This window comes from Trichosurus vulpecula, chromosome 9 (assembly GCF_011100635.1).
Source record: "Trichosurus vulpecula isolate mTriVul1 chromosome 9, mTriVul1.pri, whole genome shotgun sequence".
Taxonomy (NCBI): domain Eukaryota; kingdom Metazoa; phylum Chordata; class Mammalia; order Diprotodontia; family Phalangeridae; genus Trichosurus; species Trichosurus vulpecula.
Window position 1 is genome coordinate 204,978,249 of NC_050581.1, and position 23,014 is coordinate 205,001,262.

A 23,014-nucleotide genomic window follows, 5' to 3' on the forward strand; every position below is an offset into this window, starting at 1 on the left:
AAATCCTTTTGGAGCTCTTCCATGGCCTGAGACCAGTTCGTGTTTTTCTTGGAGGCTTTTGATGTAGGCTGTTTGACTTTGTTGACTTCTTCTGGCTGTATGTTTTGGTCTTCTTTGTCACCAAAGAAAGATTCCAAAGTCTGAATCTGAATCTGAGTCCGTTTTTGCTGCCTGTTCATGTTCCCAGCCAATTTACTTAACCCTTGAGTTTTTCGTTGGGATATGACTGCTTGTGGAGTAGAGAGTACTTTGTCCCAAGTGTGAGGGGTTGCGCTGCTGTTTTCAGAGCTATTTCTACACAGCAAGCTCTGCCACACCAGCGCCACTCGTCCCCTAAGACCCACCAACCTGGACCGGCTCTGCACTCCAGCTCAGATCTGCCACTTAATTCCTCCTACCAGGTGGGCCTGGGGCCAGAAGCAACTCAGCTGTAGCTCTGTAAGCAACCTCAGAGCTGCATCACCTCTGCTGCCCCTGGGGCAGTGGCCAAACTGCGAACTCCTTTCACTCTGTCTCAGCAGCTTTTCCCACTAACCTACCCTGTTGTCTTTGGTGTTTGTGGGATGAGAAGTCTGGTAACTGCCACAGCTCACTGATTCAGGGCACTAGGGCCTGTTCAGCCTGGCTCCCAGTGTGGTCGGTCTAGGTGTGGCTCACGCTGGGCTCTGCTCCCAGCTCCATGTGATAGACCTTACCCAGCAACCATCCAGGCTGTCCTGGGCTGGAGCCCTGCTTCCCTCTGCTATTTCGTGGGTTCTGCAGTTCTAGAATTTGTTCAGAGCCATTTTTTATAGGTGTTTGGAGGGACCTGGGGAGGGGGGAGCTTTAGGCAAGTCCCTGCTTTCCAGCTGCCATCTTGGCTCCATCCCCCTGGCTTGACCATTTCCTCAGGCTTTTCAAATCAGCCACCATACCCTGCCTCCTGTGGGTGGGGGCCAGGGTGACAAGAGCAAAAATGAGGCAGGCTGTGCCTGCCTGCAAGGATGGGATAGGCGTGTTATGGAGACAGAGAGTATTAGACAAGGTTGATGCCCCTTTTTTCAGGTTTCTAGAGGAAATTGTGGCAAAAGCCCTGATAACCACGAGCTGGCACTGCCACTGCTGTGGGTCACGTGTCCTGCAAATGGAATTTTCATGTTCTCCAGCAGCTTTTTAGGGGACATCACTGCCGCCTCTCTCCCTCTGCCCCTTCCTGGCTGGGGCTATCTACCAGTCACTCACTGAGTCAGTTGGCAAGCATTTGGAAGCACCTACTATGTGCCAGGCACTGTGCCAAGGACAGGGGATACAGTGAAAGGCAGAAACACAGTGCTGCCCTCAAGGAGCTTATGTTCTCATGTGAGGACAGCCTGCCAAAATGCCCTGTCAGTTTTGAAAGTGAATCCACTCAAGAAACCCGTGCTCTGGGTCCATGGAGATTCCATTCCTTAATTAAGCTGAGAGGAGGCCCCTACGTGGGTAGCCCCCTGGCTGGGCATGTGGATCTGAAGCTCACCCTTTCCATAGCCCCTCGGACCCTTGATGGAGGCAGAAAGCAGCGGGCCCCCAAAACTCACCGTCGCTCACCGAGGGAGGCAGCTGGTCAGCCCTAGTCCCCCCTCTCCTCCACCCCGCCCCGCTGGCTTGAGCCTAACGCTGTTTGTTTCTCTGCCCGCACAGAATGGATCCAGCGACCTATGCTGAGTATTTGAAGGAATCTGGAAACCAGATTTTTAAGAGTGGGAACTTTTCCTTGGCCATCAGAAAATACGACGAGGCCATCCAGGTTCTGCTCCATTTGTACCACTGGTGAGTGTCGGACTTCTCCTCTTTGGACAGAAGGAGCCCGGGTTTCCTGAGCTCCCTCCTCCCAGCTAGGCTTGTCTTTGTCTTGCTAACTGTTGTTGGGAATGCCTAGGAGGGCCAGAGGTAGAAACCTGCGGGGGTGCTGGGCACCTGCTTGTCCTCAGCTGACTCCGCAGGCCCCTCCTGGCTTGTTTCTGCTCGGTTTTACATCAGACTTTAGCTTGTGCTGGGGTGTGAGGAAGAATCAGTGTTGAGATCTCTTGAATCTGCGGGTTAGGGGCGGCTAAATCTGGAGGGGCACACAGCCAGCGGGATGTCTGACTCCTTTGTCCACACAGACTGGCGAAGGGCAGGCCAGGTCGATGGGCTGAAGAGGTGGCCCTGAGGGAGGAGGCAAGAAGGGAGTGAGGGGGAGAGAGGTGACCCCATGGGATCTTGAGTGATTCGGGGTGTTCCACGAGGCACAGACAACCTCGCTCTGGGTGCAGAGGGGAGAAAGCTGTGCCCTGGGTCATGCCCAGGGAGGCACCCTCTCTGAAGGGAGCTCTTTCTTGTCTCAGGCCTCAGGCCTTGGACATCTTGGTCCTTTGTCTCCTAGAGGGGACAGACTGCATCCTGTTCCTGCCCTTCCTAAGCACCCACTGAGGAGGGAAAATGGGGCTTAGCTGGTTGGTTTCCCCTTTTCCACATCGAGAAGAGTCCCTCCAAGGAGGAAAGGGGGAAGGGGCTTTCAATTTTTGTATGAAAGTTATAATTTATTTCAAATACATATTAACTATTTCATTTAAAAGAATTTTTGACAATGAGACATAAAAAGAAGAAAACAGGAACATACTTTAAAAGTTATCAGTAGCTTTTGTTTTCATGTTCACAGTTTCCAGTTTGTTCCTTCTCCCTCCCGCCCCAGCCAGACCAAACACTTGACCAGACTCGTCAGAACCCCCCGAGTCTCCCACGACGGACGCGGTACTTGTCCGCTCTGCCCTGCGCCCTGGGCTCAGCCGTCCCGACTTCCCCGCACGCAGCTCAGACTCTTGTGCTGGGCGGCTCCTTTTCTATGTTGTCTGGTCATCGTGGCGTGTTGGGTTTTCCTGGTTTGGTTTGCCTTCCCTGCTGCCAGGCTCCTCCTCCTCCTCAGGGAATTCCATCTCACGGGGCATCAGCTTTTGCTGGAGTTCTTTGCTAGCACCGATTGTACTGTTAGGACCGCTCTGACGTACCGGGGGGTTTCTGTTTGTCGTTGAACTCCCTGGGGACCTGCCTAGCAGAGGGTGTGGATGCTTCTCTTGTTCCCTCGGCCCATCTCTTGGGGATGAGGCGACGTGTCTTGGTGCTTCTGATCTGTATTTTTCTCATCAGTCATGATTTGGAGCACTTTTTCATATGGGTGTGAAGGAATCTATCTCTACTCTGGTGATTAACTATTATAAGCCAAGTAAACGCAGGCGTGTCTATTTTAAATGTGGAAGGTATTTTCTAAAACATTATTGGGTAAAGCTTTTTTTTTTTTTGGTGACAGATCATTTTTTTTAAATCTTTTTTTGATGGGGCAAGGCAGGGCGATTGTGGTCAAGTAACTTGCCCAAAGTCACACAGCTAGTAAGTGTGTCAAGTGTCTGAGGCTGGATTTGAATTCAGGTCCTTCCAACTCCAGGGCTGGTGTTCTGCTCGCTGCACCACCTCGCTGCCCCTATTTATGTGTGTTTCAATGAAGACTGATGGGAATCAGGAGACCCACAGTTGCAGACAGAATGGGGTGTTGGATAAGAGTCCTGGGGGCTGCCTCTCAGCCTTTCTAAACCTCCCTCAGTTTACTTCCATGTAAAAGTGAGCCAGGTGGACTGGGATGATGTCCAAGGTCCTTTCTGGTCCTGTGTCCAGATGGTCCTGTGGACTCTTAGGGTTGGAAATAAGGGTCCCCCACTCAGGACCCCTGGTGTGACCCCTTCTTTGGCTTCGGTGCGCTGTGGTACGTGCATACACCTGGGTGCGCGTCAATGTCGTATTTGTACTTTTCCTCTTGGTGGAAGTGACTGACGCTGTTGGTGTGTGGCCTGCTCTGGGCCAGGCGCTTAGGGTCTGCATTCTGTTCTTCCCTCAGGGTCCCCCCGAGAGACCTGGCTGTGCTTCTTTGCAACAAGTCCAACGCGTTTTACAACCTGGGGAAGTGGAATGAGGCGTTTTATGCAGCCAAAGAGAGCCTGCAGTGGGATCCCTCTTATGTCAAGGTAATGCACTGCGCCACCCACTCTGGTCGTGTCTGCCAGATTCTCCATGGGCTTCTCACCGGATTCTCTTTGTGCTTTGAACAGGCTCCCTAAGGCCACGAACATTGTCTGGAGGACAAGAGAAAAAAGTTCTGGCTGAGTAAGGAAACGTGCATGTGTAGGCTAGGGGCAGAGCGTGGCCCCCACACCCTGTGGGATCTTCCCAGCTTGTTCTTTGCTGGGTGACCCCAGCCCACTTACTTGCTGTCTCTGAGCCGCCGCTTCCTCATTCTCTCGGGAGATGAGGAGGGGGCTTTCCTGCAAGCTCCTACCTAGCCCAGGCTTCTTCTGCCTTTGCCCTTCCTTCTTGGGGCCTCTGGTGGGCTGCACTTCTGCATCTGGTCAGTCCTTTCAGGCCAAATCAGGCGGGGAGTGAAACCTGGACCATATGAAGGGATCATTCAGGAAGCCCTTGTGGTGATTCCTTTGGAGTCATCGGGTGATGCTTTCCCTGGTGCTCGAAGGGACAGCAGCCTGTCATTCAGCCTAGGGGAGGCAGTTACTATTCCTTGTGCACCATTCCTTGAGCTTCTTGGTGCCACGGGAGACCTGGGAGGAGAAAAGCAAGAGTGTCTCCAGATTGTCTTAGGGGAGGCAGGACGCACGGATGGAGTGTCAGTGGTCATTGGAGGGGCGGGAGGGGGGGCTGCCTCCACAGCATTATGGGTGGCCAAGTGAGTCCCGGAGGCCTGGGCCCTGCCTGCTCCATACCCTCAGGGCCCAAGGGTGCTTTACCTGCAGCTTCCGGGTGCTCATTTTTGCAGAACTTCTCTTTGGGGGTCAGGAGTCTCTGAGATCAAAGTAGGTAATCCTCACTTCTGGGAGGGGCCCCTGAGTCTTCCGACAAGTTGGCCTTCCCACTCCCTGGCCCCTGCTCTGGCTTGGGGGAGAGGAGGGCTTTGGGGATGTGCCTTGCGAGCACCCAGGCTACTGCCGGGCTTCCCCCTAAATGGCATAAGAAGGGGATCCTCCAAGCTTGGGAAAGAAAAGCTTAGGAAATAGGGCCCACCCCTCCTCCATGAGCCAAAGGCAGAGTGGGCACCCCCTCCCGAGGTTCATCGCGCCCCTTTTCTCTAGCGCCCTCGCCATGTCTTCCATGGATGGGCTGCCTTCTATTCCCTGCCCGCACCCCGCCCCCCCCGGCTGCTGGGTTGATTTTCTGAAATGCAGAGATCTTGTGTTAACCGCATGTTATCAAACCATCCCTGGCTCCCTGTGGCCTGGCCATTCTGATCGAGATTTCTGAGCTTGGCATTCAAGGCCCTCCACAGGCTTGCTTTGGCCTAAGCCCCTTTATGTGCTCTCTTGCCAGAGGCTCTGGTGTTCGTGCCCCTTGCTGGTGCTATGAGACTCTCTTCTGTGCCTGATGGCTAGTTGCCTGTTGGAATTCTGGCTGTCCTTCGAGGCCCTGCTCCAAAGGTGCCTCTTCTTTGCAGCCCCAGGCTGCTACTCTCTCCCGGTCCATAGCTGGCCTGTGTCCCCGCACTAGGCCTGCCTTTCAACTTGGGGCAGGGGCGTGGCCACTCGGGCACCCCATGGTGGCCCCCACTGCTCACTGTGGTCCCCACAAAGGGGCAGCTTCAGCTTGCAGCACTGGGGCAGCTGCTGTGGTCACAGGTGTCCGGGGTGCTTGGATTGGCAGATCATCCCCTTCCGTTTATGGTTTCCCTCATCCTCCTCCGGGCACACAGAGACCGCTTTCAGAGAGGGGCGGGCTAAGACCCTCTGTCCCCCTTGGCCTGTCCCCAGTGTCTAGAGAGGACATGCCCTGGGCACTGCTTGCCCTTATCTTGCCTGGACCCCCGGGGCTGGGGTCTTCTCGCGTCTGTTGTCTGGCTGAGCTCTGAACACACGGGCAGGGCAGCCCATCTCTTCTCTCTCCTCCACTGTCATTGCATGCTCAGCGTGGTCCTGCGAGCGGGCCGAGCACAGTTGCTTTTTGAGTCCTTCATGAGGACTGGCCCAGGGTGGCTCACATCCAGGGTGCGGAAGCCGGGTCTTGGCTTTGAGACCAAGCAGAGCATTCCTACGCTCGTGGTGGTCCTCCTCTTGCTCCTCCCGCTGAAGGGCTGGGGTCCAGTGATGCTCCTGTCTCTCCTCTCTACCCCAGGGCTACTACCGAGCTGGCTACTCGCTCCTGCAGCTCCTGCAGCCCTATGAGGCCGCGCAGATGTTTCTGGAGGGTCTGCGCATCCTGCAGAGCTCCCCAGACCAGGTGCAGATCTCGGACCTCATTGTGGGCATCTTTACCACCATCAGTGGTAAGTAAGGGGTGGGGTAGGGGGGAAGTGATCCCCAATCCTCGCCTTGTTGTGGGGGGTCACCATGGCTGCTGGCTTCTTGACCTTGGCGCCAGCTTCTCCTTAGTCAGCGTTCCTTGGCCCATTGTTGGCCTGGAGCAGGAGGCCAGTCTCCCAGGCAGGTTCATCCTCTTCTGGAGAGAAGGCTCTCCCTCCCTGGCCCAGGCTTGACAGACACGTGGTAGTGGGGGCTGCTGCATCCCCCCCGAGTCTAGGAGAGCGACCCCTGAGCATGTAGGCAGGCAGGCAGTCTGCTGAGCTCACCTCCTGATTCCTGTCCCCTTTCTGTCCCCTCACCATTGGAGCCTAGGGACACCAGAGACCTGGGCAGGTGCTTCCAAAAACCTGCTTTTCTGGGGACTTCGGGGTGACTGCGTTTGGGGTCTAACCTCCCGTTGCCTCTGTTTCCTCATCTGCCAAATGGAAATCACCTCTTTGCTACCATCTCATATGTTGTCTCAGTGAACTCAGTGAAAAAAGAAAACACCTTAAATGTTAAAGGGCAGACACTCTTAATGGGGAGGAAGGAGATTGTTAAAGGAGAAGAGAATTCGTCTCTGATGATGCCCAAAGCCCAGTGGTTGGGCCAAGGACCCGCCTCAGGACGGGTGTGAAGAGAACAGTGCCTTTATCTCTGCCCATTGGAGTCCTGGCCTTCAGGGCATAGCTGGAGAGGCCTGGCCCCCTGGCCCGCCCAGCTGCTGTATTGGCTTGTGGCCAGCCCAACTCCAAGCTCACTGAGTCTTCTTTAGCCTTATGTGCCTGTGGAAAGGTGGGATTGGGATCTGGGGGACAAAGGGGGGGGCTGCCTGGCTCCCAGAGGTGCCTCTGCTGGGGACCCCCCCATGGGAGGGGAGCTTAGCCCCTCCCCCAGCTGTCCCTGCCAGCTGAGGAAGTTGTTCCGATGCTGTGCCTTCCCCTGGCCTGTTGCCTCTGGGCCTCCTTCTGGGCACCAGCCTTGCTCCCCCCACCCCCCCATTCTTTGTGGATGGCCTCTATGTCACCTGAAGTCCCCAGGTCCTTCAGCCCCTGCTCATGGGATGCGGACTCCCCCCTCCCCCCAGGCCCTCCTCCAGACCCTACACACCGCAGCGTTGCTCACGCTGGGCTCTGACTGGGGCGGCCTGCAGAGGGGTGGGAGAGGGGGCGTGCAGCTCCCAGCCCTGCCTGTCGGAGGCTCTGTTGGACGCTGCCCTCTCACCTCCCCAGGGGAGCACATCATCCTGCGCAGCTTCCTGCCCTTCTTTGAAAAGATTTTCAGCGTGGGCTTCGACGCCAGTGTCTGGCAGGTGGTCATCGAGAAACTGGCCAAGAAGGGGCTGTGGCATGTGAGTGGTGCGGGGTGTGGCGGGGCCAATGGGACATGAGCCCTTCTGTCTTGGCTCAGGCTGTTCAGCCGCAGGCAGCCCAGGCTGGAGGTGGAGAGGTCAGGAGAACCTTCCTCCCCAGCCTGAGAGCTGTCCCACAGTGGAGCAGGCTGTCCCCAGGAGGTGGTGGCTCCCTTCCTTAGAATCCCTTCCTGGCACTGTGGAATTCTGGGACTACACTGGGCTCTTGGGTTGCCCTCTAGGTGTGACTGTCTCCATGGGAGGCTCCCACCCCTGGGGGGCCCTCTAGATGCGGCTGTATGGGGGGGGGGGCCCTCTAGACAAGGCCATATCCAGGGGAGGCCCCACCCCTGGGGGGTGCTCACCAGCTTTTTTCCCTTCCTAGTCCTTCCTTCTTCTGTGCACTAAGAAGGATAAGCTGCCCCGTGACCTGAGGGTATCTGACCTGTCCCTGAAGGGTCTCTTTGAGGTATGGGGGCTGGGCCTGGGTTGGAGGGGGCGCTTTCCTTTGCTTTTGCCCTATGCTGATGGGATGGCACCTTCCCCCACCTCCACCCCTCTACCGTCTCCGCCTCTCACTGGAGGCCTTCTGAGGGGGCTCCCCAGGAGTCACTGGCTTCAGGCTGTGATTTCTGCCAGCGGTGTGGGGGGTTGGGGACGGTACCCTGGGAGGCGTTGGCAGGCATGAGAGAGACGCGCATGCTGACTGGCACCCCCAGCGAGGCCTTCGTGTGTCCCCAGAAATACGTTCTCTTCGGTCACTATGAGAAGATGGAGCAGATTCCTAAGCTCGTGCAGTGGCTGATCTCGCTGGGGGCCAGTGTCCAAAGCATCGGGCCCTACCCCCTGCATGCCATCATGAAACTCTGCATCCGAGCAAGTGAGTGCCCCACAGTGGGCGAGGGCCCCTGTGCCCAGCCCAGGCCCTCCTCCCAGTGGTTGGACCAGCGGGTCCTCAGAGGGGGGCACTGTCCAGACTTCCCTGACTGGCCCCCAAAAGCCTGACTCAGGGTTGGCCCCAGCTGGTGGGCAGGACGTCCACTCTGGGGCATGTGTGTCCTTGGGGAGGTTGCTGTCTGAGCGTCAGGCGCCTCCTGTGGGAAAGGAGAGGCTTCATGTCGATGGGTGGAGGGCCTTGCCTGCTCCAGGAGGAGGACCTCTGGATTTACCTGCCTTGCCCCTCCTGCGCCTGGGTGGGATGTGGGAGTGACCGTCGGGTCATTCGCTCCCTGACTGCCTCCTGGCCCAGGCCCGATCTTCTGTCCAGTCAGAAGGGTCACTGGGCTGTTTTTGAATTTGCTTCAGAGGAAAACCACCTGTTCAGGTGGCTGATGGACCAGAAGCCCGAGCTGAGAGCGGACATTAACCAGACGGATGCTGATGGCTGTACCCTCCTGCACATTGTGGCCTCTCACTGCTCCGGGTACCTCGGCAGACGTAAGGAGCCAGGGTGGGCCCCAGGGGGCGGGAGAAGGATGCCCGAGGCTCCCGTGAGTGCTCAGAGCCCCCCAGCTCTGAGGTGCCTTTCTGGGGTGGGGCGAGGTCAGGGCTCTGCTGATCCCCCCAGCTCCCGTGGGGTCCCCTTTGGTGGTCTGGGTCCTGGAGCCACAGGACGAGGAAGGGTCTGTCACTGATGGCATGCCCAAGATAGAAATCTGAGTTTTGAAGTTGAAAACCTACAGAGAAATATTTCAGAAAGAGCCAGAGCCTCACCAAGGTCGGCTGCCCCCTGGTATGCAGGGACTACTTGGGCAGCGTTCCAATTGTTCATGAGATCACCTGGTGCAGGGGGCTTGCTGGGTGCTCCCCCCATCTGGCTGTGGGCTGGGTGCTGGGATTCTGAGAAAGCCTGTGTACTGGGGCAGAGCTGGGTGAGCCTGGGCATTCCTGTCATCCTTGGGGAAGGCCAGGGGGCCAAAAGGAGGGGGCACAGGCTCAGAGCTTGGGGAGCTGAGCCACTGGGGCCAGGAAGCCTTAAGCATTGGGTGGGTGACAGCACGTTGGGCTCCCCCAGGAGGAAGAGTGGGGCAGCAGGCCCAGGCTCCTGATGCCACACCATGTCAGTGGCCTAGGCCCATCTGGGCACCCCTCCCCCCACACTTCCTGTTTTTCTTTTAGAGCACAGGGGAATGAAACATTTCGCAAAATCTCTGCCTCTGATGATTGTTGCTAGGCAACGTCACTGCCTGGTAACCACGCTCTTGCTGGCTGTTGCCAGGGAGCAGATTGGACCGATGGATGGCAGGATGGTTGGGGGGGCAGTTCTGTCTTCCTGGGGTGATTCTGAGTGGGGCCTCTGCCAGCCCTCCCCCCACCATGGCCCCGGCAGCGACTGGTCCTTCTATCTCTAGGGCAGACTGAGGATGTGCAGATGCTCCTGTACTTGGGGATAGACCCCACCATTGTGGACAAGCAGGCGCGCTGTGCCATCGATATCCTCAAGCGCAACAAGAACTTCAAGGCTGTGGACAAAATCAACTCCTTCTTGGATAGCCGCAAGCGGGGCTGTGCCAAGGGTGCCTCAGGTATGTGCACACATATACACGTATGCCTGTTCAGGGCTCGAACACCAGCCCTGCTTTGGGGGTTTGCTGTGGCCCTCTCATGTCAGCTAGCATGTTATGATGGCTTTTCCCATCATGCACAGGGCCAGCCGGGTGCCAGGGGCCCTCTGCTATTCCCCATCCAGCCCTCTCCCTTTCTGTGGAAGAGATGAACACCCAGGGAGGCTTGGTTTCTTGTCCAGCATCATGTGGGTCATGAGTGGCAGGCCTGAGATTTGAACTTGAGTCCTGTGCCTCCAAGGTCAGAGTTCTTTCCAGGATGCCATGCTGCCTCTCGTACTCAGTGGGTTTCTTCCAAAGCCCCCTCCCCTCCAGATCTTCCACTTCTTGGGGAAGGTAGCACCCCCAATTCAGTCTCAAGGGAGAATCTCATGGCCTTCAGCTTCCCATTCTCAGCTTAGTTAACAGTCCTTGCCTTCAGACACCTTCCTCCCATCCAGTCCAACAAGGGAGGGCCCGGGAGGTGCCCCTAGCTGCTCAGTCACAGTTATAGAAATGCCTGAACCTGGCACACTGTAGGGCATTAGTCAAGGTTTGTCCATTGGCTTCTTGGAGGGCCCTCCCTTCTGTCCCCTGCTTCCTGGAATCCCTGACATGCCCCCTCTCCCAGAGGCCCTGCCTGGTTCCCCTGTGGGGGGGGGGTGCTTTCTACCTCTCGGCATTCCGTGGCCCAATCTTCCTCCCTTTGCTGTGTCTACACTGTGTCCCCTCCCTTTAGGGAATGACTCTCACCTTGCCTGGTCTCCCTCATGGTTAGCACTTTCTGCCTCTTGGCATCTTGTGTCCCTTCCTTCCTCTGCGTTGTCTACACTGTGTCCCCCATAGCAGGGTGGCACACTCAGCTTTGCCCGCGTGGTGCCCAATCAGCCTTGTTGGCACCTCCTCAGAATGAGCTCGGAGGCCTCAGGCTGGTGCCCGGCTCTGGCCTCTCACTGCCATCACAAGTTTCATTGTTCCCTTTTCGAGCAACGTTGGGCCATTGGCCACGGTGGTAACAGCATCTCCCGTCTGCTCTCTCCCTCCTGTCGGATCTTTTCCTTTTTCTTCCCCATTTTTGGGATCCGGTCATGGCTGTTGCTGCCGGAGTTGGGGCTGGTATTGCTTCCTGGAAGGCATCTCCTAGTTCTTTGTAGTCTTCTTAGTTAGCTTTCCTGATGGGCATAGATGTCCTTCTGTTCCCAGACCTTCACAGCCTGGTCAGCCATCCTTATGGGCTAGCTCTGACTGACACACCTGCTGGAAATATCTTTCTCCTTGCCAGTGCCATCTTAGCTGTGAATGCCTGGGGCCAACAGCAGGAACTATGTTGTGGCTCTTGGGCTGTATTGTGATAACCCTTGCCCAAAAAGGTGGCACCCATCCATGGCGCCACCACTAGGGGAAGGCGTGTCCTTCTTCACGGCTGTGCCGTCATGGACTTTCCTATCTTGAACCCTTTTGGTGAGTTCAGGGGGTGTCAGGGAGAGTGCTTAGAATGCCATTTCTCCGAGTCCAGACATGGTTCATCTGGGCGGTTATTGACGATTGATGGGTTAGTCTTCCTCTGCAGACTGCCTCTCATGTCCTTAGACCATCTCCTGGTGGGCAGTGGGTCTTGGCCCTCTTCCACGGTTTGGTCCCCTTGTTCATCGCTTTTAGCAGAATTGTTTGTGGCATAGGCCCCTCCCGCCCCCATCTCTCCCTTCTAAAAGTCCTGGATGTTACTTGTTGTTGTACCAAAACTCTTTATTTTTACATAATCAAACCCTTTTCGTGTATTCAAATCCATCTGTTCTTATTCAATTATTTATTAAATGCCTGCTGTATGTGCTATGGGCTGGGGACCGAAACCCCAAAGGGAAGCAGTGCCTGCCCACAGGAAGTGTCCTTGGGGGGAGGGAAGGAGGACACACAACCTCAACAGAAAAATAAGTGTCGAGTAGGTGCAGAATGCTTGGGGGAGGATGGGCACCAGCAGTGGGAGTGGGGGTCAGAAGGCTGCTTTGGAGGCATCTTAGAATGCTGTGAGGCAAGGTCGGGGCTGGGCTGGGGTGGCCGCAGTTAGTAGTCATGACACGGATGAAGGTCCACTAAAGGAGACAGAGGAATTGTTGGAGAGGTAGGAGGAGAACCAGGAGAGAACAGGGGTCCAAAAAACCTAGAGAAGAGAGAGTATTGTCACAGTTAAAATCAGGTAAACCGAGGCACAAAGTTCCAAGCATGATCAGTTTATTAGTAAAGTGTGAATTTACCAGCACACAGGAGCTCAGCTTCCTCAGCAAAGCCAAGACCCCGAGGGAGGGGAACAGTTTTGGGGCGTCCATAACAAAGAATGAGGTATTGTGGGCAGGGAACAAGTATGGTCAGGTGCAGGGCTGAGGCTGGGGGATAATATGAGAGGTTGGAAATTGGAGTGAGGGGCTGCCCACAAGCCCCTCCTTCTCTCCTGTGAGTAACGGGTGTTCATTGTTTGAATCTTCCTGCGAGGTCAGAGATAGGGCCCTGGCTCCTTTGGACAAACAACCCTGGCATCCTTGAAGGATCGCTAGGTGGTGCAAAGATACTGGACCAACCTCCCGGTATCCGCCTGCACCCCCAAAGCAGCACAGCCCCTTGAGGCATGGATAGAACAGTGAAGAGCGAAAGGACTTAGCCTGCTACAGGCCAGCTGAAATCTGAACTCAGTTCTGTGACAAAAAGCCGTGACTTAGCAGCTACAGGACAAGATCAGGGAATTGTAGAGAGAATCAATTAAAAACGATACAGGATCCATCTGAGCAATCTGGATCAGGAAGGGGAGACCGGTCAGTGGTGTCAGAGGCCACAGAGAGGTCAGAGGAGAATTAGAATCGAGAAAAGACCTTGGATGGCTCTGTTAGGAGAGAGAGAGCGCCTTCTGCGGGATGTGAGTCCAGGTGGAAGCCAGAATGCAGAGAGTTCAGAGAGAGCGGATGGGGTGTGGAGGCCCCTGGTGTATATGGCCTTTTCTGGCCACTTGCCCACAAAAGGGAGGAGAGCTGTGGTACAGTGAATAGCTGGGGGGATGGAAAGGCCACGTGAGCGAGTGTTGAAGATGAGGGAGACACGGGCATGTCTGTAGGCAGGAGGGGAGAATCCAGTAGAGAGGGAGAGACAAAGTAAGTGAGAAGCAGGGCATTAGAGAGAGCAGTCCGCTGGAGGAGACAGACTGGAAGGGCTTCACACTTAAGTCTTGGAGTGAGGAGTCAGGCTGCATCTTTATGGGACAGGGGCAGAAGGTGCCCGAGTGATGGGAGAGGAGGAGGAGGAGAGAAGGGGGAACTCGGAGAACGGCGGGGTCTTAGCTGAGGGGGGAGGGGGAAGGGAGGAAGAAAAACATGGAGGTGAGGGAGGGGCTCAGAGGCCACCCACCATGGGGTCAGGGTTGGCAGTCCAGCCTCTCTGGTGCTGGGGTCTTGGCCAGGCTCCGCCCAGGTGGGTGCTGACTCTGGACTGCCCTTTCCTGGAGAAACCACTAGGTGGCAGCACATGCCCATGTGGGCAGAGGTTTTCCATGTAGCTCAGGCCCCAGGCATAGCTGGTGCTCCTTGGTAGGCACTTCATCCCTGCAGTGGACTGACCATTGACTGCTGGAGGGTCGCTCTCACAGGCACAGGGGTGTGGGGCTTGGGGCCTGCAGCATGGAGACTGGCTGTGAGTGTATTCTTCCGTCTGTCCTGGGAGAGTGGCTGGTGTGGGGGATGTTGGGGGGGGGGGTGCTGTAATTAACAAGGTTTGAGGCCCCTGTGTCTCTCCTGGGGGGGAATGTGGTGAGGGGGCTGTAATTAACAAGGTTTGAGGCCCCCCCCCCTCTCCTGGGGGGTATGGGGGGGGAGCTGGAGGGGCTGTAATTAACAAGGTTTGAGGCCTGTCTGTCTTGGTGGGGATGGGAGGGGGCTGGGGGGGGCTGTAATTAACAAGGTTTGAGGCCCCTCTCTCTCCTGGGGGGCATGGGGGGAGCTGGAGGGGCTGTAATTAACAAGGTTTGAGGCCTGTCTGTCTTGGTGGGGATGGGAGGGGCTGTAATTAACAAGGTTTGAGGCCCCTCTCTCTCCTGGGGGGGACCTGGTGGGGGCTGGAGGGGCTGTAAGTAACCAGGTTTGAGGCCTCTCTCTCTGGGGGGTGCTGGGGGGGGGGTGCTGTAATTAACAAGGTTTGACTTCCCTCTATCTCTCCTGGGGGGATGTCGTGGGCAGGGCCAGGCATTAATTACTTCTCCCTCCTGGCCTGGGCCCAGGAGACCCAAGATGTCACTGTGTATTACAGGCCAGAATGTGAATGACCCCTCCCTGCGGGAGAGCCACGCCTTTCTGGACATCCTGGAGCCCTTCATTCAGTACCTGTGTACGGAGAACCGGTCCCAGCAGAAGGGGCTGCTTAAGCACGAGGTGGTCCAGAGGTTCCTGCGCCTTCTGTCCACCATCCAGGGTAAGAGCCATCCAGGGGCCACTTGGAACCTCAGGCTGTCATCCCCTGGGTACAGCCCCTGGGGGAGTGTGCCAGGAGCTTCTCTCTTCCCATCCCCTCCCCCGCCTCCCAAGTTTTATGGGAAGAAGAGGAAAGAAATCTGACAGGATCCAGAGGGTCTTCCTTGGAGCCAGAAATAGGCCCGGAGTGCAGATGGGCGGAAGGGAGCCCCCTGGAGTGTGGCCGTGTGGTGGGAAGGGGGCCTGACTGAGCCTCCAGGGGAGTGTGGCTGGGGCCGAGGGGCCCCACTTCTCTGATGAGACTGCCCAGGACTGGTTCCTGGGAGCCCGAATCCCCACCCTGAGACTTCCCTCACGAGTCCAGGTTTGGAGTGCTCTGGAAGAGGATCCTGAGGACAGCTGGGGCCCTCTCTGCCCCCGGAGCGCAGCTCCTCAGATGCCACTGCTGGCCTTGGGCCGTTGGGGCAACCCTGGGTCAGTCGTGCCCCCTCCTCTGTTTCCACAGTTCTCCCCCGCCACGTCGTTTGCGAGTTCAACCACGCATGTGCCAGCGCCTTCATCCGGCTGCTGCTGGAGAAGCAGAAGTGGCACGAGGTCCTGCTCCTGCTGACCGGCAAGGCCAACGACGAGTCGTCCGTGGCCGACGGCCTCATCAAGAACTGTAACTTCTCGGACCTGGACATCCGCACTGTGATCCAGCACCTCAGCCATTGGGACCGGCGCCGCATCTACCTCCTGGGCTGTCTGATTGACTGCGGCGGTGAGTGGGAGTGGGAGTGGGAGTGGGCTGGCTCGCCCGTCTCCTCCCGGACAGGCCCCCCCCCCTTCTGCCCAGCCCGCCACCCAGGGCCCCATCTCCTCCCACCTGGCCTGCCCACCACCTGGGGGGGCCCCCATCTCCTTCCACCTGGCCTGCCCGCCACCTGGGGGCGGCCCCATCTCCTCCCAGCTGGCCTGCCTGCCGGCTGGGGTCCCTCTATCTCCCCGTCCCCTCCCAACCGTGGCCTTTTTCCCTCTCCCCTGCCTGGTCCTCGGCCTGTGGGTTGGGGGCCCAGGGCTCCGGCAGCAGCTCCTCCCCCCACCCCAGGAAGGTTTCAGCGATTTAGGTTCGTCTGTCCTCTAGCCCCCACAGAAGGGCTGAACAGGAACCAAGACCGCGAGAGACCGCTCACAATGTGCTTGAAAAGTGGGGACTATCAGCTGGCCTTCTTGCTGTTGACCAAGGGCGCGGACCCGCGGGGCATGACCCTCACGGAAGGGGACATGCCTCTCCATGTGGCGCTGTTCATTTATCTGGATAAGCGAGGTACGCCAGCTTCTCCTGGGGGGTGCGGGCTGCACCGCTCAGAGCTGGCCTTTGGTCCATCTATTGATGGGGGTGGGGAAGGCCGTCCTGAGACTGGTCAGCTTCGCCTTCCCTGTCCTGTACGCTGGCCCCATAGCAAGCGGGGTTCAGTCCTGGGGGGGCCCCCCCCTGCTGTGCCGTCCCCTCCGCATGCTCCTCCCTGCCCTGCCCAGTCCCTGTCACCCTCGTGCTGCCCCATCCCCACCCTGCCCCCGGCCGCAGGCTAATGGTGGCTCTTGTCCATTCTCTCTTGGGTCTCAGCGGACATTGGCTTCACTTTCCTGAGTCACCTGCTGGACCTGTACAGCTCCAGCCCATCCGACTTCTCCTTCCTGAACCCCAATGCGCAGGATGCCAACGGGAACACGGTGATGCACATCATCTTCCAGAAAGGGATGCTGAAGCGCGTCAAGCGGGTGATGGGCTTGCTGGCCAGGTTCGACATCAACTTTAACCTCAAGAACAAGGAGGGCAAGGACGTCCGGCACCGTGTCAAGAAGAACGACTCGCTGCTGCTGACCTGGAACAAGGCCGTGATGGAGAACCGCAAGAAGGGCCGGCTGGACCTCATCTCCTCACACACGCCGCGGCTCCTCAAGGCTCTGCCCACCAGCCCCACGCAGCAGCAGAAGAACGGGGCTCTGGCTGCGGCGGGCTCTGCCGCCCGGCTCCCGCTGGGGGAGGCGGCCCCTGGGACTCTGCGGGGCGACGGGCAGGCCCCCGATGGCAGGGAGAGGGGCCGGGCCCTGGGCGCCGAGGGCGGCAAGCCATTCACCCTGCGGGATGGCCTCGTGCGGGCCATCGTCACCCTGATCCAGCAGATGGAGCTGGGCTCCCTGGGCCCCGAAGACACGCCCCCGTCCCCCAAGACCAACCCCACGGGGGCGGTGGAGGAGGGGAGCCCCCAGGACCGCACGGGGCCTGAAGACAGTGAGAGCGAGGCTCCCAGTGAGAAGCCTCTCTCCCTGCCCAAGGTGGAAGCCGAGGACGCCCGCCCACAGCCCCGGGCAGAGCCCCCGCTGCCTGCGGTTAATGGGGAAGAGGAGAGGGGCGAGGGCGTGGAGGAGGAGGCCGTGGCCCCCGTGCAGGAGCTGGAGGCCTACCTGCAGGACTTTGATAACATGACGTGGGAGATCGAGTGCACGTCGGAGATGCTGAAGAAGCTGGCGAGCAAGGCGGTCACGCAGGTCCTCAAGAAGAAGATCGTCCTCGCCATTCAGCACTTGGGTAACGGTGAGTGGACGCAGGGACTACAGAAGAGGCTGCGGCACCTGCGCGGCGACATCCAGCTGTACGAGGCCAAGCTGGACAAGGGCGCCCGCATGCTCTGGGAGCTGGCCATTGACTTCTCGCCGCGCTGCAGCGAGAACCCCGAGAAGATCATCGCCACGGCGCGGGCCGCGCACCCGCTCGAGAAGTCGGGCGGTGTCTACACGGAGATCATCCGCATCTGGGACATCGTCCTGGACCACTGCAAGCTGAATGACGCCATCAGGGCCATCTGCGCGGCTTACAACCGTGGCCTCTCCTGCATTTTGCGCAAGAAACTCAAGGGTATCCACACAGGCCAGCTCTCCTCGGGCCTCAAGATCCAGAAGCGCATCCCGCGCTGCTACGTGGAGGACACGGATGCCGGGAATGGCAAGAGCCGCGAGCGCGTGGTTCCTGAGTACTTCCCGCCTGCCAGCGCCGTGGCCACCGAGTACAACATTATGAAGTTTCACAGCTTCAGCACCAGCATGGCTCTCAACATCATCAGCGACACCACGGCGCCCGCCGAGTACCCCTTCCGAGTTGGGGAGCTCGAGTACGCGGTCATCGACCTCAACCCGCGGCCGCCGGAGCCCATCATCCTCATCGGCCGCAGCGGCACCGGCAAGACCACGTGCTGCCTCTACCGCCTCTGGAAGCGCTTCCACTCCTACTGGGACAAGGCGGACCGGGCGGGCAGCCCGCTCCTGGCCAAGCACGTGTGGCACCGGCGGGCGGGCCGGGCAGCTGGGGAGGAGGAGGAGGCGGCCGCCGAGGATGTGGACCCCGATGAGGATGAGGAGGAGGATGACGGGGGGACCCTGGAGCCCGAGACAGCAGACAGCATCGACGAGGACCCCGAGGACGAGTCGTCGTCCAGCGGCCCCGACCCGGACCCCCCTGGGGCGGCGGAGCCCGTAGATGAGGCCGTGGAGCCTGTGGAGGGCGTGCAGCTGGAACACCTGCGGCAGGTCTTTGTCACCAAGAACCACGTGCTATGCCAGGAGGTCCAGAGGAACTTTGTGGAGCTGACCAAGTCCAGCAAGGCGACGAGTCACTTCCGTCCGCTGGAGCCCACCGTGCACCGGCTGCAGGACGTCAGGGATGAGAGCTTCCCGCTGTTCGTGACCTCACGGCAGCTGCTGCTCCTGCTCGACGCCTCCCTGCCCAACCCCTTCTTCCTGAGGAACGAGGATGGTAGCCTCAAGCGCAACATCCTGGGCTGGTCCACACACGAGGAGGCCTCCATCCCCAACTGGCAGGAGGAGGATGAGGCCGGCGCTGGCGATGGTGACTACGGCGAGGAGGACAAAGCGGCAGAGACTCCCGGTGGCGAGAACGATCCCCGCGTGTTCGTGACCTATGAGGTGTTCGCCAACGAGATGTGGTCCAAGATGGTGAAGGGCAAGACGCCGTACAACCCGGCACTGGTGTGGAAGGAGATCAAGTCTTTCCTGAAGGGCTCCTTCGAGGCGCTGAGCTGCCCCCAGGGCCGGCTCACCGAGGACGCCTACCAGAAGCTGGGCCGCAAGCGCTCGCCCAACTTCAAGGAGGACCGCGGCGAGATCTACGCGCTCTTCTGCCTCTACCAGCGCATCCGCTCGCAGCAGGGCTACTTTGACGAGGAGGACGTTCTTTACAACCTGTCCCAGCGGCTGTCCAAGCTGCGCGCGCTGCCCTGGTCTATCCACGAACTCTACGGCGACGAGATCCAGGACTTCACGCAGGCCGAGCTGACCCTGCTCATGCGTTGCATCAACGACCCCAACGCCATGTTCCTCACGGGCGACACGGCGCAGAGCATCATGAAAGGCGTGGCCTTCCGCTTCAGTGACCTACGCTCCCTCTTCCACTACGCCAGCAAGAACTGCGTGGACAAGAAGCGCTGCCCCGTGCGCAAGCCCAAGCGCATTTACCAGCTCTACCAGAACTACCGCTCCCATTCAGGTGCATGGGCTCCCATGGGGAACGTGTGCACACGCACTCTGACACACTTAGATAGATACGTATGCTTCTCTGCACTCACACGTATGTGCACACACGCACTTGTGCGTGCTTACACACAGATGCACACTCGAGTACATTCACACACTCACACTTATTGGTGTACAGCGCCCATCTACACACACCTACATTTACACTTGCACTCACGTGCCATGCATACAGACGCATATCTAAACTCGTGTGTATACACACTCAAACACATTCACACACCCACACTTAAGCACATGCACGCTTACAGGTACACAGTGCCTGTTTGCACACACACATGCACGCTCATTTACAGTTGCACAGACCCATGTGTGCACAGTATACATACAGACATATCTCTTGTCATGTGCACGCTCACACACACACACACACACACCCACGATGGCTGTTCATTCCATGGAGGGTGGTAAGAACCAGGCCATGAAAAGGGTGTGGAGGGCATTTCCTGGGAGGAGGGGTCACTGTCTAGTGGAGTGGTCAGGGAGGGCTTCATGGTGGCAGGAAGGGCCAGGACTCAGTCCTAGCTGGGTGCCAGACCTGGCAGGCAGTGCAGCTGTGGAAGGAGGGGAAAGGAGAAGGGGTCTTCTACCTGTGGTCTCTGCCCGCGTGCTCTTGGACCAGCCCCTTCACTTCCCTGGTTTCTGTGTCCTCATCAGCGAGATGAGGCGGGTGGGCTGGACTCACACCCCCCACGGCCCTGCCCGACAGATGCCAGGGGGTGGTGCTGGCCAGCCCCGCTGTCCTTCACCAGCCCCTTCCCTTCCTGTGCAGGAATACTCAACCTGGCCTCAGGGGTGGTCGACTTGCTGCAGTATTACTTCCCCGAGTCCTTTGATCGGCTCCCGAGGGACGCCGGTCTCTTTGACGGCCCCAAGCCCACCGTGCTAGACTCCTGCAGCGTCAGTGACCTGGCCATCTTACTCCGAGGCAACAAAAGGAAAACCCAGCCCATCGAGTTCGGAGCCCACCAGGTGTGTTTGTGCTTGGCAGCTGTGGGGGGTGAGAATTGCAGGTGGGGAGGGGTCCCTGAGGCTTCAGAGCCCAGGCTTGGCTCAGTAGGAATGGGCATCCATGACCACCCCACCGCGGCGGGGATGCCCCCAGATCTGGTGCTTCCTCTTGGGCAGCCCTTTTTTGTGCGTCTGCCCTATGCAAGGTCCCTCCACAGATGGACAGGTTGGAACATCGGGGGCATTGGTGAAGGAATACATCTCTGTCTCTCAAAGGGAGGCTTTTTTCCCTCCAGGAGAGTTTGAAGGGTCTCAGGGTAGTAACCCCAGCCTGGTAGGCCTCTGTTTCTGGCACCACCTTCCCTATTTCTAGTCTTGTTACCCAACCCCCACCCCATCCTCACTCCTCCAGGCTGGTCAGGCAGCGGCTGTCCTGCCCTGCTCTGCCTGGGGGGCTCCCTCCTGCTCGCGCTTCGTTTATCCCCACGTGTGTTTGTGTAGAGATGAGGAACATATGTGTCTGTGTCTGTGTGTACCTGCACGGGTGCATTTATAATTCTGAACCGAGCAGACGCCTTTGCTTTTTTATTTATGTGATTGTGTGTGTACGTAGACGTAGACATCCTGACTGTGAGTGTCTCTAGCCATATCTACACATTTCTGAACTCCGCAAACAAGGAGCGTTTCCTTAGATCGATTATGGCAGCCACAGGGTTTGTCCATGAGCCTCTCCTCTCTGTTCAGCGTGTGCCTTTCAGAGCTGCCCTGGGGGCCTAGAGCCCCTTAAAGCACCCCTTCAGAGCCCACACAGCTGGTGGCGCTTTCTCTCTCTCCCTCTCCTCCCCCTCCCTCCCTCCCTCCCTCTCTCTTCCTCTCTCCCTGTCCTTTCTATATTTTCCATGTACCCATGCCTTCCTCCCCAGAGTACACAGGCCCCTTGAGGACAGGCTGTTTCTGTCTTTGTCTCAGTGGGCCCAGCCCCGGCACTGATGTGTGTGGCTCAGGCTCAGGGGCCATATTATTCCTGAGGGGCATGGGATCTTCTCTTCAGGGCATGCCTGGGCTTTCTCTTCCACTTTTGGCCTTGACCCTCTCTGCCCTGTTGGCTGTTCTGGTCACCCCTGCAGGTGATCCTTGTCGCCAATGAAGTGGCCAAAGAGAAGATCCCTGAGGAGCTGGGCTTGGCTCTGGTGCTGACCATTTATGAGGCCAAGGGTCTGGAGTTTGATGATGTTCTCTTGTACAATTTCTTCACCGACTCAGAGGTATTTGAGGTTCTCTTCTTGTGCGTGGGTGTGGGGAGTGGGAGGGAGGGGGACTCAGACCGGATGGTGATGACCATCCGCCAGTGACTGCTGTCCATCATTGTGTGGTGGTGCTTCCGCACAATGATTTCATGATCTCCAAAGCTCTTTGTTCCCCCTTCCCTCCCTGCTGCCCACTGCTGACACTTTGGGTGCTGTGTCCAGGGTGGTCCACTGTCACCTTTGTGCTTGCTATTGGCTCCAGGATCCATCTGTAAGGACTTTGGATGTAGCTGCTAGGTCACCGGCCTTCTCTTTGGGATGTCCTTGTCTTTCCACCCTGTCCCTTTTGGCAGGAAGGCTTCACTTGGCCCTCCTGTCCGTGACCTCTGGCCATTTTGCACGTGGAAGTTGGGCTTTCTTAAGGACCCTGTCCTGTGCCCACTGCAGGCTTGGGTTGGCTTTCTCACGTGGGCCATCTGTGTAGAGGAATGTTGGATGCAGGGCCCTCTGGTTTGTGACAGCCGCAGGGCTTGTCCGTGCTAGATGCCACCTTAGCTCGAGCTTTTGTCTCAGGCCAGTTTGGTAGGGGCTGGTGTTGGGGAGGTGGTTCCCTCTAGGGCTTTTGGGCCAGGCCTTGCTCTGGCCCTCCTGGCCAGTCTCTGCTGGAGTGTCCTGACCTGCACAAAGCCCCACCGGGAAGGTGTGAAGTGCTCAGACTCTGGTCCAGAGCCAGATGAGGCCCCTCATCTGACCCGTGGCACAGGGGGATTTGAGCCAAGTCCTCTGACTTCAGACCCAGTGAGTGAGGGTCCAGTGAACCCCATGGCCTCGAGGCCTGGCTCAGTAGCTAGCCCAGGAGCCCTTTTGCTAAGGGAATGGGGAGCTGACTCTCCTGGCCTATGGCATCATCTTCTGTCATTGGTGCTGGGAGCAGGACTGGGGATCCTTCTGCAACCTCCACCTCATAAGGGCAGTTGCTTGGCAGCTGGTCACAGTGGAGGCTGGGGGGTTCCTGAGCAGCCCCAGGCCAGGCTAGAGGCAGATGAGAGCTGGCCACTTGTGAGAAAGTGGCCCTTTGAAGGAAAAGGGAGGGGGTGGTCAAGGGGAAAAGAGTAAGAAAAGGGAGGGGAATCAGTAGGGAGGGTAAACTGAGGAAGGTGGTGGTCAAAAGCAAAACTCTTTTGAGGAGTGGAGGGGAGAAAAAAGCATAAACTGGAGGGGGTAGAAACAGGATGGAGAGAAAGACACAGTAATCATAACTGTAAACGTGGATGGGATGAACTTTCCCATAAAACAGAAGCGGATAGCAGAAGGGATTAAAAACCATAATCCTACAATACGCTGTTTACAAGAAACACATTTGAAATGGGGGGATACACACAGGGTAAAGGTAAAAGGCTGGAGGAGAATATATTGCGCTTCAGCTAAAGTAAAAAAAGCAGGTGTAGCAATCCTAATCTCAGACAAAGCAAAAGCAAAGATAGATTTAATTAAAAGACATAAGGAAGGACACTACATCCTGCTAAAAAGCACCATAAACAATGAAGCGATATCATTGTTT

The 23,014-nt window shown here is 57.7% G+C and overlaps 1 protein-coding gene across 1 annotated transcript in view; it reads left to right on the top strand.

Moving 5' to 3' along the window:
- Nucleotides 1-1,660: 1,660 nt before the first annotated feature.
- Nucleotides 1,661-23,014, top strand: part of TRANK1 (tetratricopeptide repeat and ankyrin repeat containing 1) — a 44,396-nt gene continuing 23,042 nt past the window's right edge. Inside the window, exons 1-15 of the mRNA XM_036737605.1 lie at nt 1,661-1,788; nt 3,887-4,013; nt 6,163-6,313; nt 7,562-7,680; nt 8,066-8,149; nt 8,422-8,560; nt 8,986-9,117; nt 10,032-10,209; nt 10,529-10,531; nt 14,479-14,669; nt 15,174-15,428; nt 15,792-15,974; nt 16,275-19,211; nt 20,028-20,227; nt 21,334-21,471. Of these exons, the coding sequence (XP_036593500.1) occupies nt 1,661-1,788; nt 3,887-4,013; nt 6,163-6,313; nt 7,562-7,680; nt 8,066-8,149; nt 8,422-8,560; nt 8,986-9,117; nt 10,032-10,209; nt 10,529-10,531; nt 14,479-14,669; nt 15,174-15,428; nt 15,792-15,974; nt 16,275-19,211; nt 20,028-20,227; nt 21,334-21,471 (4,965 nt within the window). The remainder of the gene's footprint in view (nt 1,789-3,886; nt 4,014-6,162; nt 6,314-7,561; nt 7,681-8,065; nt 8,150-8,421; nt 8,561-8,985; nt 9,118-10,031; nt 10,210-10,528; nt 10,532-14,478; nt 14,670-15,173; nt 15,429-15,791; nt 15,975-16,274; nt 19,212-20,027; nt 20,228-21,333; nt 21,472-23,014) is intronic.